Source organism: Papaver somniferum, chromosome 2 (genome assembly GCF_003573695.1).
Source record: "Papaver somniferum cultivar HN1 chromosome 2, ASM357369v1, whole genome shotgun sequence".
NCBI classification, from domain to species: Eukaryota; Viridiplantae; Streptophyta; class Magnoliopsida; order Ranunculales; family Papaveraceae; genus Papaver; species Papaver somniferum.
This window is the reverse complement of record NC_039359.1, coordinates 211,411,490-211,429,435: the sequence shown is the minus strand read 5'-3', so window position 1 is coordinate 211,429,435 and position 17,946 is coordinate 211,411,490. Positions and strand designations below refer to the sequence as shown.

The following is a 17,946-nucleotide window of genomic DNA, read 5'->3' as shown; positions in this document are numbered from 1 at the left end:
CCTCAAGGATTTGTTGATCCATGAACACCCTGACTATGTATGCAAACTTCACAAATCATTATATGGTCTTAAACAAGCCCCACATGCTTGGTATGAAAAGCTGCACAACATCATTCTTTCTCTTGTTTTCATGCTTTAGCTGCTGATCCTTTTTTGTTTGTTCAAAAGGTTGGTTCTTGACTCAGAATCGTTTTGATATATGTAGATGATACTTTTCTTACAGGCTCTTCGACTTCTTACTGTGAGGAACTCATATCTACTTTAGGCTGCTCTTTTCCACTTAAGAATCTTGTCCAACTTCGCTATTTTTTGGGTCTTGAAGTCAAACGCAATAATAGTGGGATTTTTATGTGTCAAACAAAGTATGCTTTGGATCTTCTGGACAAAACACAAATAGTGGGTGCTAAGTGATGTTCTTCTCCTTCTTCTACATCATCTAAACTTAGTGCTAATGATGAAGACCTCTTGGGTAATCCTACGTAATATAGATCCCTTGTAGGTGCTCTTCAGTATCTTACTTGGACACGTCCATAAATCAGCTTTGCAATTAATCAAGTATGACAGTTCATGCATCGACCTACTATTACTCATTTGATTGTTGCCAAGAGAATTTTATAATATGTTAAGGGTACTATTGAACATGGTCTGTTCTTCTCCACAGGATTGTCTACTTTACAGGGTTATAATGATGCGGAGTTTGGCTGGTTCTCCAGATGATAGACGTTCCACAAGTGGTTTTTGCATCTTTTTTGGTCACAATCCAATCTCCTGGTCAGCTAAGAAGCAATCCACTGTTGCGCATTATCATGCACTTGCTCAGACTGCAGCTAAGGTAGTGGGCTTATGTCAACTTTTATAAGATTTATATATTTTTCTTCCCACACCTCTTACTATCCATTGTGATAATACAAGCAGTCTAGCTCCTATTTATAATCTTGTTTTCCACAGCAAAATGAAGCATATGGCCATAAATTTTCATTTTATTCGTGAACTTGTTCAAGCCAAGGCTCTCTCTGTTGCATACATCTCCACCGTTTCTCAGTTGGCTAACATCTTCACCAGAGGTCTGCATAGTCCCCGTTTTCAACTGCTTAAAGACAAACTGAATGTTTACAATCTTTCTGACTTCAAACAACTTCATTTTTAGGCGGAGGGTGGGGGGTGGGTGGGTAATAGCTTACACTTTGTGTACACTCTGGCTTTCTGTTATTAACTGTCACCAACTGTAAACAGCCTGTCTTCTATAGACATGTGCTTGTCTTCTGATGGTTAATATTCTTGTGGTTATGATTGGCTCTCAGGACAGTATATTATTTCCTATCTGATGCATTTACTCTGTAAGATTGTTTTTCTGTTTAATGAGAAATACTGTTATGTTACCCGATATGTTATAGAAATACCATAAATATCTTTAGTCTACTATGTGCGGCTGTCCAACAAATTTTTCAGACTTCACCCATAGCCAATCCGAAATCCGTTAGATTTTAATAAATATCTTTAGTCTACTCTGAGGGCAAATTGCTCACCCATAAATTATTGCTAGGGTTCCTGCAGCACTTTATGCGATCAACTTTGAGTGGCTCAAAGCCCAGTGTTGCAGTTCATAAGAAGATGGGCTGAAACATCCAGTCAACCATCCTAACTTAACAGTCAAGAAAGACTTAACAGAGGGACAGATATCAATCAAACAACAAATATGCATCTCAATTCTCAACAAACTCAAAACCTTCTCTTCATTTACAAATCCAACCTTTTATTCATCCATTCATTTATTAAGTTGATTCAGTGAAACAGAAGGAGTTATCTTTTGGAGATTTTATTGTAAGATCTTTTTAATGAAACACAAAGAAGTTTGGGTGTGTGGGTCTATTTAAAACAAGCACTTGTCATCTAAACTTGACTCTCTATAAAGCTTTAAATTTTTCCGAAAGAAAAAGAGGGTGGATTCATTTCTTCTCATTCAGTTCTTAGAGGTAATCCATTCTTCTTATTACTCCTTATCCGGTGTTATTCTTTTGTTGATTTTGTTGTTTTTAGTGGGTAATTCATCAATTAGTGTTACTGAATAATTTTGATTCTTTTTTTTTTCCTGATCAATTTGAGTGATTACCAATTGAAAAGATTGTATTTTAGAATGGGGTTTTCTTCAATTTGATTAATTCCATCTGGGTTTTGATTGAATTTTGTTTTCTTACAGTTTATTGATTGGTTATCGTTAATTTTGTGTCAGTCTCATACTAGTTTGGAATTGGTGGGGGGAGATTGATTTTAGGAATTCTTTTGGATCATTTTAATGGTGACATTGTTTTGGGGTTTGATCAAATTCAAAATTGCAGATTGATCTTGTTTTAGGGATTGAATGTCTCAGCATCTGTAGTGTATTAAGATCTAGAGATTCTTTACAATGGATTTGAGATGATTTAGGTAAGTAGTCAGTGGATTGCATTGGGGTTTTAGAATTCATTGTCTTTTTTCTAGCCTGTCAAGGTAGGGCAAGAAGACCCACAAGTGATGAGACTGAAGGTTAAGTGAAAAAAAATCACATGGTGGGGGTTGTCTAGTCTACGGAACCGATGTTATTTAGTTGGCTTAGCGTAGGCTAATTGACTTGCATTGTTGCTATTATTGTGCAATGAGTGTATCATCGAACTGTTGTCCTGTTATGTGTGTGTTACTAGTTATGGCCTGTCTTATGTTAATGCTGAGGTTGGATTTGAACAGTATACTGATTAAGTTCGTTTTTCTTTTTTTGTCAATCAGGTATATCATAGAGTTTGCTCAAGAACATAGGAGATTGACATTCAACGTCGTTGCTGATGGATCAGAGTAAGTACTTTCTTGGCTGATGTTTTTATTACTTTAATGCAGTGGCGGATCCAATGAGCAACAATGGTGTGCAGTTGCGACCCCTCCCCATTGGACTTTCAAGCCTAATTTTCAAGCCAAAAATTTCTTATGAGCCTAATTTTGTTTTCTTGCTACCCCTAATAGAAGTTTGCTTCCCCTTAGTCTAGTTTCTAGCTTCGACGCTGCTTTAATGGATAACTTCATGGATTTATATTCTTGCTCATTGACGGATGCACCTATAGCTTTCTTACCACTTTCTGAAAGTTTATAAGTAGAGATCTCTATGGAGTTGTTAACTTTTTTGTTTCTGTTGCAATAATTTATGCAGTCAATTTCCTTATTTACATGATTGAATTGGAAAAAATTTCTGGATTAGCTAGCTAATTTGTTGACCAAGGGTTTAGTGTTACATTTGATCAATGGGAATGTACACTATGCTAAACAATAAACTTATCCGTGTGTTTTGTAAACTCAACCTTCTTGTGCACAAGAATTATATTTCAAGTCATCTGATCCTGTTGTTGTACTTTCCTCATACTGTTATTCTTATCGATCAGGGTACCAATATCATAATCGAACGAATCCAATTTATGATACTCTACTTAGGCTTTAGTATTTTGTTAATAAAGTGGTTATCCTGTAGTGAATATATTGTCTTTCTTCCGACAGTTATGATTTATTTTGCTCCACTGAGTTTGTTGCCATTCAATCTGGTCACTGGTGAGCGAGAAAATCAGTACTGTTTTCCATTTTAGTTCCAACCTGTATATCTGTATAAGTGCATCTAATTTTTACGTTTCACTTTGTCTAGCGTTGAAGTATTCAAACAAGAAACTATTGCAGCTCTGAGCTATCTTGATTATGTTATCTTACTTGCTGTGCGTTGAATATTCATCAATTCCCATATGTTCTATCGAGTGAGCATTTTGCTTTTGTAATGGTTTCATTCAGTAATAGCATCTAGCTCGATAAGAGATATGCTTTATGTTTTGTTATACCGATAAAATATTTATACGAGGAACTGTTATATGGTAATGCAGGGCAATCTACACATGTAACGGACCGTGAAAACGGGAATTATGTCAGGATTAGGGATGAAGATGACCCTAGACTAGGATTGTTTGACAAACCCCTTCCATGTTGTGGCTGTGGGATCGGGTGGTGTTCGTAAGTACTCTCGCTGACTCTGTCTCCCTTCCTCGCTCACTCCCTTCCTTAATCAGTCATGTTTGTTCTTTCTCTTTGCAGGTTTTTGCTTGGATTTGTATTTCCACTAATGTGGTACTATGCTACAATTCTGTACTTTGGAAACTACTATCGCAAGGACCCAAGGGAACGGGCAGGCCTTGCTGCCTCTGCTATTGCTGTAAGTTTTTTCTGTTAATCGCTTAAAACTCTGAAACACTAATTCAACTCCACATCTGCTTCCTCTATTTGGATAAAGCACATATGTACAACTGTTAATACAACACTGCTAGTTACTCTGGTTCAGATTTACCAATTCTATCATCCGTGATTCGAAGTTAATATATTCCGCTGGCTTTTACAGGCGTTGGTATTTTCAATTGCATTGTTGATCACAATACTTGTTCTTTTGCTCTAAACCGCATGTGATGTGTGAACAACATAAGTATAGTACCATTGTCAGTAGCTAATGGATAAGCGGGCGGCATGTCATCCAATAGAGAGCTACAGCAATGCTTGAAGAAAGCCAGACGGGACAAGTGCAAGAGTTCGTGATGTGTAAACTATTTTTGTTGGACCAATATGTTTGTACAGAGATATATCTCAATTTTATGCTAAAGGGAAAAAGGAAACGGAAGTCCTAGAATGTGTTAGTAATAAATGTTGAATGGTTGATACCTTCGAGCCCTCTGTAGAACCAACAAAATTGGTCCCGTGCAGGCCCTGAACCAGAAAAGCATTTGGTTTAAAATAGAACAAAACATTGAGATTGAGTTTACAACAAAAAGAGTTGTTACTGAAATCCAAAATGGTTTTCAGATAGAGAAGAAAAGTGATTTGAAGGCAGTTTCTTTGCATTGTTGATCACTGTTCGATCCACCGCAAATGAAAGCTACCTTGTACGATTGTTTAAAGAACTAGCTCATCTTTAATTGAAAGCAAATCCTAGCACAATTATTCTTGGACACCAAGAGTCACCAAAAACCAAGCAGCACCACCAAACTCCCATACCCCAACAACCACAACCACATCATCTACCCAAAACCTTGTGGACTATAAATCCATCTGGGATTTACAATGTCCGCCAAAACTCAGACTTTTCATGTGGAAAGTTAGCTCAGAAGGATTACCAACCTTCGACAAACTCCACCATATCAACCTCACCCCAACAAACCTATGTCCAGTGTGTAACCTACACAGAGAAACCGAACAACATCTACTTTTTGAATGCGACCTAGCAACACCATTATGGAATCTGATCATCACTCATCTACCAAGAAGCCCAAACACAAATCAAGGATCAACACAACAAAACCAAATACCCACCAAACCAAACAACATACGGGAACTGACTGCTCCCAACATCAAGGCTACAACCAGAACTATCTTCGGACTCACAATTTGGCACCTTTGGCTGGAACGGAACAATCAAGTATACCAACCGAAGAACACCAAACCAACTCAAGAGCATAATCATGACAATGTTTGCAGAATACCAGTGGGCAAAAAAACACCTTGCACCAATCTATCCAGGACAACAACCACAAGCACTCTCAACTACAACCACAGTAGAAAGAACGATTCAAATATGCTGGCAACCACCGACCGCACAATGGATCAAAATCAACTCAGACGGAGCGGCAGAGGAAACCCAGGCCCGGCAGGAGGAGGATGCATAGGGAGAACACATACAGGCCAAACCAAAATGGCCATGGCAACACCTCTAGGAATCACAACAACAATAGTGGCGGAGACATGGGGACTTCTACTGGCAACAAGAATGGCAATACAGCAACAATGGAATAACATTTGGTTTGAAATGGACTCATCGGTTGTAGTGCAACTAATACAAAACAGAATTGAAGATGCACCATGGTATATCAAGGGATTTACAAGAGATACAAACACTAATGACAACAATCCCGGCAGTAAGGATAACACATGCATACAGAGAACCGAACCAGGCAGCGAAAAAATTGGCAAACGAAGCGGTAGAACATCAACAACAAAACCCAACTACATCAACTACAAGAATCTGAGATAACACATGCCCTGCATTCCTTTCCAATATTGTAATGGATGATAGAAATGGGGTTCTAGTCACCCGTAATGTAAGAACAAATTTTTATCCTTTAATTGAATGCAACTTTCACAAAAAAGAAAAAAAGAACAAATTTGTCATCCAATCCAATCGACTACGGATTTCAAATTTGGCATCCGCATCCAATCCAACATCCAACGGATTTGTATCCAATGGATGCACGGATGAATGGATTTGGTGCAGATAATCCAATGGTTTTATTTTTTTCATTGCACTTCCACATCCTTCTCGATTAATCATCGTATGTAAGGTCCCTAATGATGCTAGGGAAAAATATTGTTTGGTCCTTTTTTAGGTGGGCCCATGTCAATTTGGTCCTTTGGGAAAACGCCTTTAGTGTTTGGTCCATAATTATTTAAAAATATTAAATGGACAAAATTACCCTTTCGTGTTAATTTCTACTTATTTTTTTGTAGCAGTTCATTCTGCAAAATGAACTCCTATTAATTTCTACTTGGTTTTTCAGAAATCACCTAAAAACCCAGAGTTCATTGCAGAAAATGAACTCCATATAAAAACCTAAAAAAAACAGTGTTCATTCAAGAAATGAACCCCATATAAAAACCTAAAAAAAAAACAGAGTTCATTCCAGAAATGAACCCCATATAAAAACCTAAAAAAAACAGAGTTCATTTATGGAATGAACTCCATATAAAAACCTTAAAAAAACATAGTTCATTCCAGAAATGAACTCCATATAAAAACATAAAAAAAATAGAGTTCATTCCAGAAATGAACTCCATATGAAAACCTAAAAATGAACAACATCAGCATCTTCAACAGCCGCAGCAACATCGTCGTCTTCAAACACCAGAAGCAACATCATCTTCGTCGTCTTCAAGTAGCAACAGCTATAAAACATCATCGTCTTCAAACACAAGTTCATCTTCATCATCAACAAACAACATCAAAACAACATCAGATCCATGGAATCGTCGTCATCGTTTTCTTCTTCATCATCATCAACAACAAACATAAAAAACAGTAGCAGATCCATGAAATCGTCGCAATAGTTTTCTTCTTCTTCTCCTTCATCATCAACAACGACATCAAAAACAGCAGCAGATCCATGAAAATCGTCGTCATCGTTTTCTTCTTCTTCATCATCATCAACAACAACAACAAAAACAGTAACAAGTAAGAAAAAGAAAAAAGAAATTGAGAGAAAAGAAACTAGATGTGAAAAAAAATGGAGAGAGAAATTAAATCTGAAAATAAGATATTTTCTAAGATTTTTGTCTATATATGTGGTCTAAAAGGGTATTTCCTACGTGATGCTAATGACTTGCTTTGGAAGAGAAAGAAGTTTCCAATTTGCTTTGGAAGAGAAAGAAGTTTCCAATTCAAGAACTTTCATCATAGTATAATACAAGCTTCCAATTCAAGCATCACAATTTCTTCGCTGGGTGATGCTTGAATGCTTCCTCCCCGGGGAACTGCTATTCGGTGCGGAGTCAAATTCGTAAAATGAGAAGAAAGAGGAGAACGTGGATCAATATCCCTACCAGTACTATCCACTATCTCAGTTGGCTTTCAAGCTGCTCAAACGAACTGAGAAAGCATCTGTCCGTGGGCTTTGTCTCGATTGCGCCTATAGAAAGATAAGTTAACTTTCTCCACTCTTGTGTACGGAAATTAGGACGAGATAATGACCAAAAGATCTGACAGACATTTGTTGGAGAGTAAATCAACCATTAATTATTTTATTTTATTTTATTTTTACGAGACTTGCAGACACAGTGGGTGATTTCTACGAAAAAAAATCAATTCCTACTTAATTTTTACTTAGGCTCAAAGAAAAAATTAATGGCAAAATGTTAATATAGTGCGATTTATTTTTTTCTGATGGAAGAAAATGATTTATTAAGTTTTATGCGCCCTGAGGGTATTTCAGACCATAGTTAGAATTTTAAGTGGCAAAGTTGTTGCCATTAACAAAAGGGGCATTGTTTTTTTTTTCTTTTTTTTGATAAAAGTTAAAATTGATTCAAAGTGCCAAGGAGGCACAAGCCGAACATACAGTAAAACACTCCGTCATCGGAGAGACTGGCAGTGCTAAAAGAACCTAGCTGGGGCATGCTTAAAAACAAGCACATCATGAATTCTGCAAAAGCAACTTAATTCGTCGTCTGCGTCTGCGATCATGTAGTAACATTGCATTCATCACTTTCTCCCATCCTCATGGAGTCTAGAAATGATTTACCATGGAACTTCTTAGAAAGCAAATCCTTCAAAAGATCCTCAAACCTACCTCTTTTGAACAAAGCAGGCGTCTCTGGTGTGACCAAGCTCGATATTTGGGCCTATTTCCGACTCTAGTTTCGGGTCATGAAACGTTGGGATGGAGAGCCTCTCCTTTGTTGCATTTAGTACTGCCCGGTGATCGACGGTCCGTTAAACTCCATTGTCTGTGAAACGTTTCCAACATTCACTATGAACGAATCAGGCAGAGGTTTTACTGAAACCTCTTCCTTTCTTATTTGTAATTCATCAACTTCACTGAGTTGAAGAAGGATTGCCAAACCACTAAAAATCCGAGTGTGACGTAAGACCAATTACAAGCTCCGGTCGAGGATGTAGGATCAAAATATCGCACACTTGATCATTATCAACATCAAGACCGTGCGAGAACGTAGCACAAGTGCGAGAGAATTTAGCACAGGTATAAGGCAGAAGTTAGCACGAAAATAGGGGGAAATATTAGCTGTACTCCACTACATATTAGTTGTCATCCACTATGTAAACATCTATATAAAGAAAAAGGCAAGAGAGAAATCATTATCACAAAAAAGAGAGACACATTTTTTAGAGAGAGACTTTATTTTCTTTATCATCTTCCTTCCTAAAAGTTACATTTAGAGCTTTACCAAGAATCCATTAATGGAGATTCCAAATGTAAATTCTTGTAATTACAATAATCATAGTGAAGAACCATGAATGTAGATCACATTGATCGAACCATGTAAAAAATCTTTGTGTTCATTTACAATTTTAGTACTCTTATCATCATTTTTATGTTTAAATCTATAGAAATTATTAATGGGTCCCACAACTACAGAGGACAAGGAGGATAATAGTTCATCCTCATTGATTCCAACCCATCTTCGAACAACTCTCTAATACCCTTAATGTCAACAACTTGTGGAGCTTTTTCCATCATCCGAAAGAGAACCATGCATATTAATTTCATCTCCGACGAGTACGATTCCATTGTCTCCCTGCACACAGGAAGTAAATTAGGCCGATCATTTGCAACTTTAATACATTTTCCATCTAACGTTATCGAGAATGGATGATGTTTGAATTACCACGACTTACTTTGGAAACCTGTTCACATAACCATGTCGACCGGCCAAAATTTATAGAGATGCCAGGGACTAAATAACTCTGAACCAGCTAAAAAGAACATATAAAATCATGTCAGGAAGGAAAAAAGAGAGAAATAATAACCTGAGAGGCAGAGGGAGTTCTGGAAATAAACGAGGCTTCCTTAAATGGACCGGAAGAGTGAACATTGAAAAAACATCTGGCCCATCGAGCTTTTAGTCATTTGATTCAACAAAGTATTGTCCGAATCCTTCGTCATCTCCATCTTTCTGTCCATATTTCATTTTATCACTCAATGGAAGGTTAAAGAAACCTTGAATTTCTGATTTTATGTTATCCACCAATAGAGCGTCGACTCCTTGGTTTACCAGCTGAAACATAAAAGCAGATTAGCACTAACTAGTAAAACACTAAACAATCAAAACTGACATGCCTGAAAGAAACCCCATTCTGACTTTCCAATCACGGGTACTGGAGAGAGAGTAAATTCTGCATGTCGAGGACAGGAATTGATTCATGATCTATCACAGATGCACCCATAGTCAACAAGGTTTCGTCAGTGCGTATGTATCTAGATGGAAATTCTGCAAGCGTGAGTTTAGCCAATTCTTGAACACTTGATCTGACAAGCCAGTACCTAGCTTCATTAGTTTTGGTGTCTCCATGAATTATCTAAATCGATCAATCTCTTTCTTGTCACCAATTCAGAGTATATGAAGTATGTCTCTTTCTTTCTCTCTAGAAAGTGGATATACTTATGTATAATATGCATCTTATTTCATTCTATGATAAATAACTAGTGTTTTTAAAGTGTTGCACTTAAATTAATACTGGTTACCAAAAAAAAAATATAAAAAAATAATGTTGCACTTAAATGATTATGTTTTCACCATTGTATCAAGTTCTTCATTAGAGCATCTGGCTAAACTCACGCTTGCAGAAATTCCATCAGAAACTTTTTTTATAATTTAGCCACATATTAGCATCTGTAGTTTCCATTTCACAAAATTACGGCTCCAGAAAACACACTAGAAAGAAAAGAAAACACCACCTAGAAACCGTGTCTTTGTTTTACTCCCCGTATATGTATCTACACGAACATGATCTAATATCCAACCAACAAACTATTGAAGCTCTTGTGAATTTTTACCTTCTAGGGAGTTGAAAGAAATGGAAAAAGGGAATGATTTGGAGAAGAAGCTTCTTAAGCGTGCTAAAACACAACAAGAGCTATCGAGGATAAAATGGAAACGGAGAAGGCACGGTGATTTAAGCTTCTTGGGTTGTACGTGGTAAACAAACCCCAACTAAGAAGGTTAGCTGTGTGGTGGTCTTTGTTTGGCTTCTAGGTGCGACCGTACGCTTTTTATTATTATTATAAAAAAATTTCCATTAATGGGAGAATGATGATTACATGAAACTAGTTGGAGCCTAGCTTGCTTTTTATTATTATTATCATAAAAAAATTTCCATTAATGGGAGAATGATGATTACATGAAACTAGTTGGAAGCCTAACAAGCTAGGCTCCAACGACATACTACTACATTATTTGAACAGTTTGCTGTGCTAGCCTACCAGCGGGTCTCATAGGTAATCTTGCCAAGGGGAGCCGAAACGGCGGACTGGGGGCGAGATTGTGGCACAAGGGGGCAAGCTAACAACACCTTCCATGTTAATTCCTGCAATATTACGCCATTGGGGACTCGAACCTGTGACCTCCTGAAGCGCATCACCTTTGGAGAACGGGGATGACCAGATGAGCTAGGGCCCGTTATTATTGTTATTATTATTATTTTTCTAATAAAGAGTATTACATTAACTAGTTGGAAGCCTAACAAGTTAAGCTCCAACAGCGTACTATTACATTAGTTGAACATGTTGCCGTGTTATCCTGTATTAATTTATTTATATTATTTTTTTCACCTCTTTCATACTTCATTTCATATAAAATTTAGCTGAACATGTTGTCGTGTTAGCCCGTGTTAATTTTTTATGTTTTTGTGTTATTTTTTTTCACCTCTTTCATGTTTCACTTCGAATAAAATTTTAACTTGAGGAGTCTATGTATGAAAAGTGGGTCTCAAGGGGTTTGTTTTTGTGTTATAAACTAGCTCTCTTCTCGCTGAGGGGACATCTAATGAATTGGTCTCATTTGTTTTTTCTTTTCTTTTTTTCACATTAATTAATACTCCTTAATTTCGATATTATCTATCATTCAGCCAACTAATAGTTCGTGTTTTATATTTGTCTGTTGTTCCTAGAGGTCGTGTGGCCAGTTTCTATGTTTCATTTGATTGTGTAATAGTTGCCTTAGTTGTGTTTGATGTTGTATCCTACTGTTTGTTGTTGTTGTAATAGCTCTTCTGCTTCATCGTGTCTCTGGTCAAATAAAGATGATGCTAGTTTGGTAGTTGTTTCACATGTGATTGGAGCCATTTTTTAGATCCCTGTTCCTTTATAGTTTTCAGCTTAATAGTTTGAGCTTTTACCCATTTCTTTCTTCTTTTCTCTTGTCTCTTCTTCAGTTCTTCTAACTTTACGTAAGTTTCTTGTTTTTAGTTAGTTTTGATTTTATAGCATGAGAAGTTGTGCGTTACTGCCTGTTCTATGTGGTTTGGTCTGCTGTTACGTTTTTATTAATTCATCTTCCTGTGTCATGGTTGTAAAATAATAGGATAAAGTGAGATAAAGAATAGTAAAAATAAAATCACAAAATTGGTTTAAAACACCAAAATCAACAATTCCTGGGTGAAAAGGACACTTAAATTTTGATACTGTCTAAATGGACAAAAATGTAAAAATAGCAAGGATGTAAACGGTTTCATCCTACCCATTTTCATTTTTTTTTTAATTTACATTCGGATGCATCCAGTTTCATCCTTGCTATTTTTTAAGTTTAAGTCAGGATGAATCCAGTTTCATCCTTGCTATTTTTTTGGTCTCCATTTCACCCATACTAATTTTTACTCGTCCATTTGAACCATGTTACAAAAATTGGTTAAAAAGACCAAAATCAACAATTCCCGTGTGAAAAGGACATTTAGATTTTGATACTGCTTAAGTGGACAAAAATGTAAAAATAGCAAGGATGTAAACGGTTTCATCCTATCCATTTTCAAATATTTTTTTTTATTTTTAATTTACATTAGGATTGCATCCAGTTTCATCATTACTATTTTTTAAGTTTAAGTCAGGATGAATCCAGTTTCATCCTTGCTATTTTTTTTGTGTCCATTTCACCCATACTAATTTTTACTCGTCCATTTGAACCATGTTTCAAAAATATTTGGACAAATGACCCATTTTTCGAAATAAAATTTGAAGTGAGTGGCTTTGATAGATCCGCAAGAAGGAGAAGAAAACCATCGGGTGGATTTTCTTGGTCCGTGCAGATTTTATAGGACCGCGAGAAAATTTTGATGGGGCAAAATCCGAATAGGGCATGGGGGACCGATCACAAGCCGCCAGTTTTTCTTCTTTATTTGGACGGTTTTTAACGAACTTTTATTATGATTTCACACTCCCAAATTACCCCCTCCACTAATATCAGAACAAATCTCGTTAAACGTCTAAAACTAGTAACGAACCAAAACCAGGTCAACGCAAAGCCGATAATGATTTAGAGGAACGAGTTTATTCTGAGAATAATGTTTTAGAGTCTAGCGATTTAGAAACAATAGTCTTAGACGAAGAAGATGAACTCGTAGAGCTTTTAAATATGAGTGAGGATGCATCACCTGAGTATAACCTAAAAGAAGCAATTGACCATTTTCAGGATTCCGTTAATCTAGAAATTAGGGAAATTGTAGTTAGTCTATCTAGAGACACCCAAAACTCTAAGTTTGAGGGTGATTATCATTCTCCCTGTGCTTTACCTTTAACTCTTAGAAAGTTCCCTCGTGTAGGACTTGACATTTGTGCCTCAACCATCTTACAAGATTATCTTCATACTTTTTTTCTTGAACCTAGTTGTTTCCGTAAGAGAGCTCAGTTGTTAGAAACCCATCCTATGGTTGATGTGGTTAACCTAGGCTATGATACCAAGATTGACTTTGTTTTCCCACCACAAACTTTTCTTCCAATTGTGGGAACATACGATTTTCAGATGTGTCGGTTATTAAGTTTTGAGACTAAACCTAATTACTTTAGGAGATTAGGGTCGACACATTTGTTTAAGGAAGACCACTACTTTCATCGTGGTCAACTGATTGACTTAAAGGATCCGCAATTATTTAGGTTATTATTATGTGCTTCCAAGTTTTTACTTGAGTTTTTACAGACTCTAATACCTGAATCGGACCTTAGCTACGAGGAAATGCAGTCCATGAAAATATTTTATCTAGACCAAGTTTTAGAACCTGAACCACGGCTAGATGTAGTTGTCTTAAACAGGAAACTAGAAAAGGGCGTGCTTTATCCGTTAATTTTCTTGGCATGTTGCAGATTCCTTTTACTTGTGATAGCCCTATTTGGTTTTGGTGATCCTCAGTTATTCCGGCTATTACTTTATGATTTTATAAGGTGACTAATCATTTCTTAGTCTTGCTGAACACTTTAAACTTAGCACTTCTTGGGAGAAAACCCAATATTCATGCGACACGGTAATATCTTTTCTTATCTCTTTTGCTTCAATTGGTAACAGTTTCTCCTTGTTTATGCTTTTAATTTCATCTTTAGAACATTGAGGACAATGTTAGATTTAAGTTTGGGGGTATGGGAGAAACTTTTTAATCGCATTTTTTGAAACTTTTAATGTCACATAGTATCCGGTTAGCTAAGTTTACATATTGTTTCTCACCGAAAAGATAGAAATTGGAATGCTAGAGATAACAATCTTTTGAGACATTAGATAAAAAGACATTGAGATCTTTAAAATTCAGGAGAGAACTTGTACCTTTTAGAGGGTAACCGTGATGGACCTAACCATCCATGATGGAAAGGCAAGTAGGTCAGAAGGAAATGCCAGAAAGACAAAGCAACCCCACAATGTAGTCTTAGTTACTGGATTACGACTCTCTCTCTCAGTAGAAACTTATCATCATCAACAAGCGGGGCGACATCAAAATCTATGAAGAATGTTGAAGACATTTAAGGTTTAGAAGCAACAATACAAAAGAATAATTCAAAAATCAAAGCTGAAGACTTAGTTACAAAAAGTTATAAGAGCAAATGATATAAGTTGTTGAAGTTCATGATACCAAGAGATCAAAAGTTGCGAAGATCCAAGTTCTAAAGTCCTTCTCTCATGTCCATTTAAATTTTTGTCTTGTTATTTTTGTGTTGAAAAAAAAAATGAAAAAAAAAAAAATCATCGTTACGTTTTGTTCAATAAGGCCATAGGGAAGTAGAAATCTATAAGGAAGTTTCAAGCATGAACTTAAGGAGAAAAGTTAAATTGTCAAGGTTCTACGAGGTTCGAGAGTTTATCATCAACAGTTGAAGCCGAAGAAGACGTTGTTTCTACTTAGTACTATGAGAGAGTCGAAGAGAGATGCATATTGGTTGCTTTATTAGTCCGCTTTCCATCTGGCACAAGATCTTTCTAGCACTGGTTCAACTCATCACACGTAATTAGTCCAGCTGTGTAGCAGATGTCCCTCTCATCTTTATCTCTCTCCTAATCTTATCTAGTTGTAAAACGGATGCATCTTACAATGTTTATCTAGCTGTGTAGCGGATATCTCTTTATCTAGCAGTGTTGGATGTGTCTCCCCTTTTCTTCAGTCAGCTTTAGAGCTGGCACCTTTAATTTCTCTGGCATTCTAGTTACTTGGAGATAGGTTGAGAATATGTATGTCCTCATAGCTCTTTGGATATTTGTGACCAATTAGAAGTCATGGTTTTGTGGGTACACCTCTAGTAAACCCTCCCGAGATTACAACTCGGTCACTAGGGCCACCTAGTGAGTTTGAATTTTCTTTTCTACAATAAATTTGCTCGAGGACTAGCAAATAATAAGCTTGGGGGTATTTGATAGACACATTTTTTGTGTCTAATTTGATCTTAATACTATATATTGTTGGCACTCGATTTTGTACTAATTTTGATGTTTTATGTGTTTGTAGGTATCTTTTGGGAAATAAACATTTTTGGAGAAATCGGCTCGAAAAGTTGTTAAAGGCACCTCTGGGAAGACAACTGCTATTCGGACGTCCACTTTGGTTAAGGGGCACCTCAGTTGCTAAGGGGTACCCACAGGATATTCGACACCCATATACTTGGTTAAGAGCTGTCATTCTTCTCCTTCGTTGGAAAACAGAAATTTGGCGGGAAATTATTATATTCACCTGCGTATTCTCTGTAATGATTTCTGTCAAGATTTTTGTGAGATATGTTCGTCAGAATCAGCTGGGAGTACCTTGTTGAGCTAAAACAGGAGCGTTAATTGACTCAGAACCGAAGAAAGAGGAGTCTGTTGCACACAACAAAGCACGAGCATATATCGGGTTGTACCATGTTTTCCCGACAGTAACTGAGGTTAGTGTGTATATGGAGAGGATTCGACTCAATTTTCCCTGTGTTGGAAACATTTTTGAACGTGAAAGAGATAAAAAAGGAGAGTTGACTGCTTACAGACGCGTGACGATGTAAAACAGGGGAAGTATTTTCATGCAGAGAGATTCCCGGGATTTTGAGCTATCTTTGGTCGATTTACGTGTGCATCACAGTGTTTGACTTCTTTTAGAGCATGTTTGAGCGTGTCAATAGCAATCCGACGCATTGAAAAGAAGAAAAAAACGAAGTTATTCTCGTAACAGATGGTGGAGAATACAAATAATTAAGGAAGAAGATACGGGAATTAAATTCGAGTTTTGTCCATCCTGTGAGTATATAAAGGTTGGTCAGAGATCAGAAAAGGGGATGGAGAGTTAAGGGACGGAATAGAGGTGAGAATCGGGAGTTGCAGAGCTGGTCTCTGCTGCTGCCATTAAAGAAGAACACAGAACAGCAGTCAAGAACAGTGGCAGAAACCGTTGCCTATAGTTTCAAATTCAATATCTTTGTAACAGTTTCTGTAACAATTATTTCAAAATCGCAACAGTATATTAGTGTTTCTCTGTAACAGTCCATTGTGTAACAATTATTTCTGTTACAAAATCACTGCTTATACATTTTCTCTTTGCAAACACCTTTTTAAGCAATGAAAAATTCCTTTGAGTATGTTTTCACCATGTGGAGATAGACCCCAACACTGGGACGACGGAGGAAGCTGTGTTTCATCCTTGGAGTAATTTAATTAATTCCTTATTTACTTTTTACACCGATTTTAAATGATTTATGATTTCTATTAATCAGTTGTTATCTTGTTATATAGTGTATGCTTAGTATTAGGTGCTTTAGATACACTATGCTTGTAATTTACAATTGATGTTTTACGAAATCTATTTTGGCAAAGAATGGAGTTGATATTTCTTTTGTTTTGAGCTATAATTGCATAGGATAAATTTATGAATCCCATGAACATGAAAAGCAGTGGAATCCCGAGTCCCGGTCTGTCTTCATCCTGTGACCTTATTTGGTATATATATTTTCTTATTTTTAGTATTTTCTTTTATTAAAGCCTAGAATCGATCTCAACAAAGTCCGAGTGAACGACAACTTATTTACCACTATCAAAATTCGATCAGCTAACCATATGGAAGAAAATGATGTAACCCCTAACGTCAACCTCACAATTTCAGATTTCCTGGACAATGAGGACTTTTCCCCAACTATGGATGTGCCTGATTTTGCTTGGGCCTAAGAATTTAGTTTCTGGCTTGCTAGACTCTGTCTGTTTTAGATGCTTTAAAGGTTTTATGTTATCTTAGACTATCGTTTGTTTAATAGCTTGAGTAGGTGTTACCGTTGCTGAACATGTTATTACCATCTTTATGTTATGTGTATAGATTACCTATAAGTACTCATTTTCTATTATGTTCTATAGAATTTTACTTTTTTTTTATGATAATCTGTTGTTTAGCATGTAAATTAGAATGGAAAGGACGTCATTCTAGTAGAACAAAATTCTCTAAAGGAAGTGAGATAAATTGTTTGTTTTTCTTTGTTTGTAACATTCATGCCTAATGTACTTGTAGGAATGCCTCCAAGAGAAATTGAATGTTTAGTTGATAGTGCAACCACTCACACTATCCTAAGAAATAGAAAACTATTTATCGATTTTACTCCTTATAATACATCTGTGACTATGATGATTGGATCATCACAAGTAATAATTGGGTGAGGTAATGCTCAATTCTTGTTTCCAAACGACACAATGATTAAAGTCACAAAAGCTCTATATGCACCAAGAGCTCACCGCACTTTGTTGAGTTTCAATGATATCCGTGCAAATGGTTATCACTTGGAAACTCACTGTGAAAATGGAACTGAGTACATATATGTGATCTCTAGTGAATGCGGAAGGAAGTGCATCTTAGAGAAACTAATAAGTCACTCTAGTGGATTGTACATCACCACTATTAGGACTATCGAATCCCATGTG

General features: G+C 36.5%; 1 protein-coding gene across 1 annotated transcript; it reads left to right on the top strand.

Moving 5' to 3' along the window:
• The first annotated feature begins 1,698 nt into the window (after window positions 1–1,698).
• LOC113350433 (60S ribosomal protein L18a-like protein) lies at window positions 1,699–4,814 on the top strand. Its single transcript, XM_026594566.1, has 5 exons — window positions 1,699–1,973; window positions 2,761–2,826; window positions 3,888–4,014; window positions 4,096–4,213; window positions 4,397–4,814. Exons 2-5 carry the CDS (start codon window positions 2,817–2,819, stop codon window positions 4,448–4,450), a joined length of 309 nt encoding a protein of 102 aa, XP_026450351.1. The 5' UTR covers window positions 1,699–1,973; window positions 2,761–2,816; the 3' UTR covers window positions 4,451–4,814.
• Window positions 4,815–17,946: the final 13,132 nt, after the last annotated feature.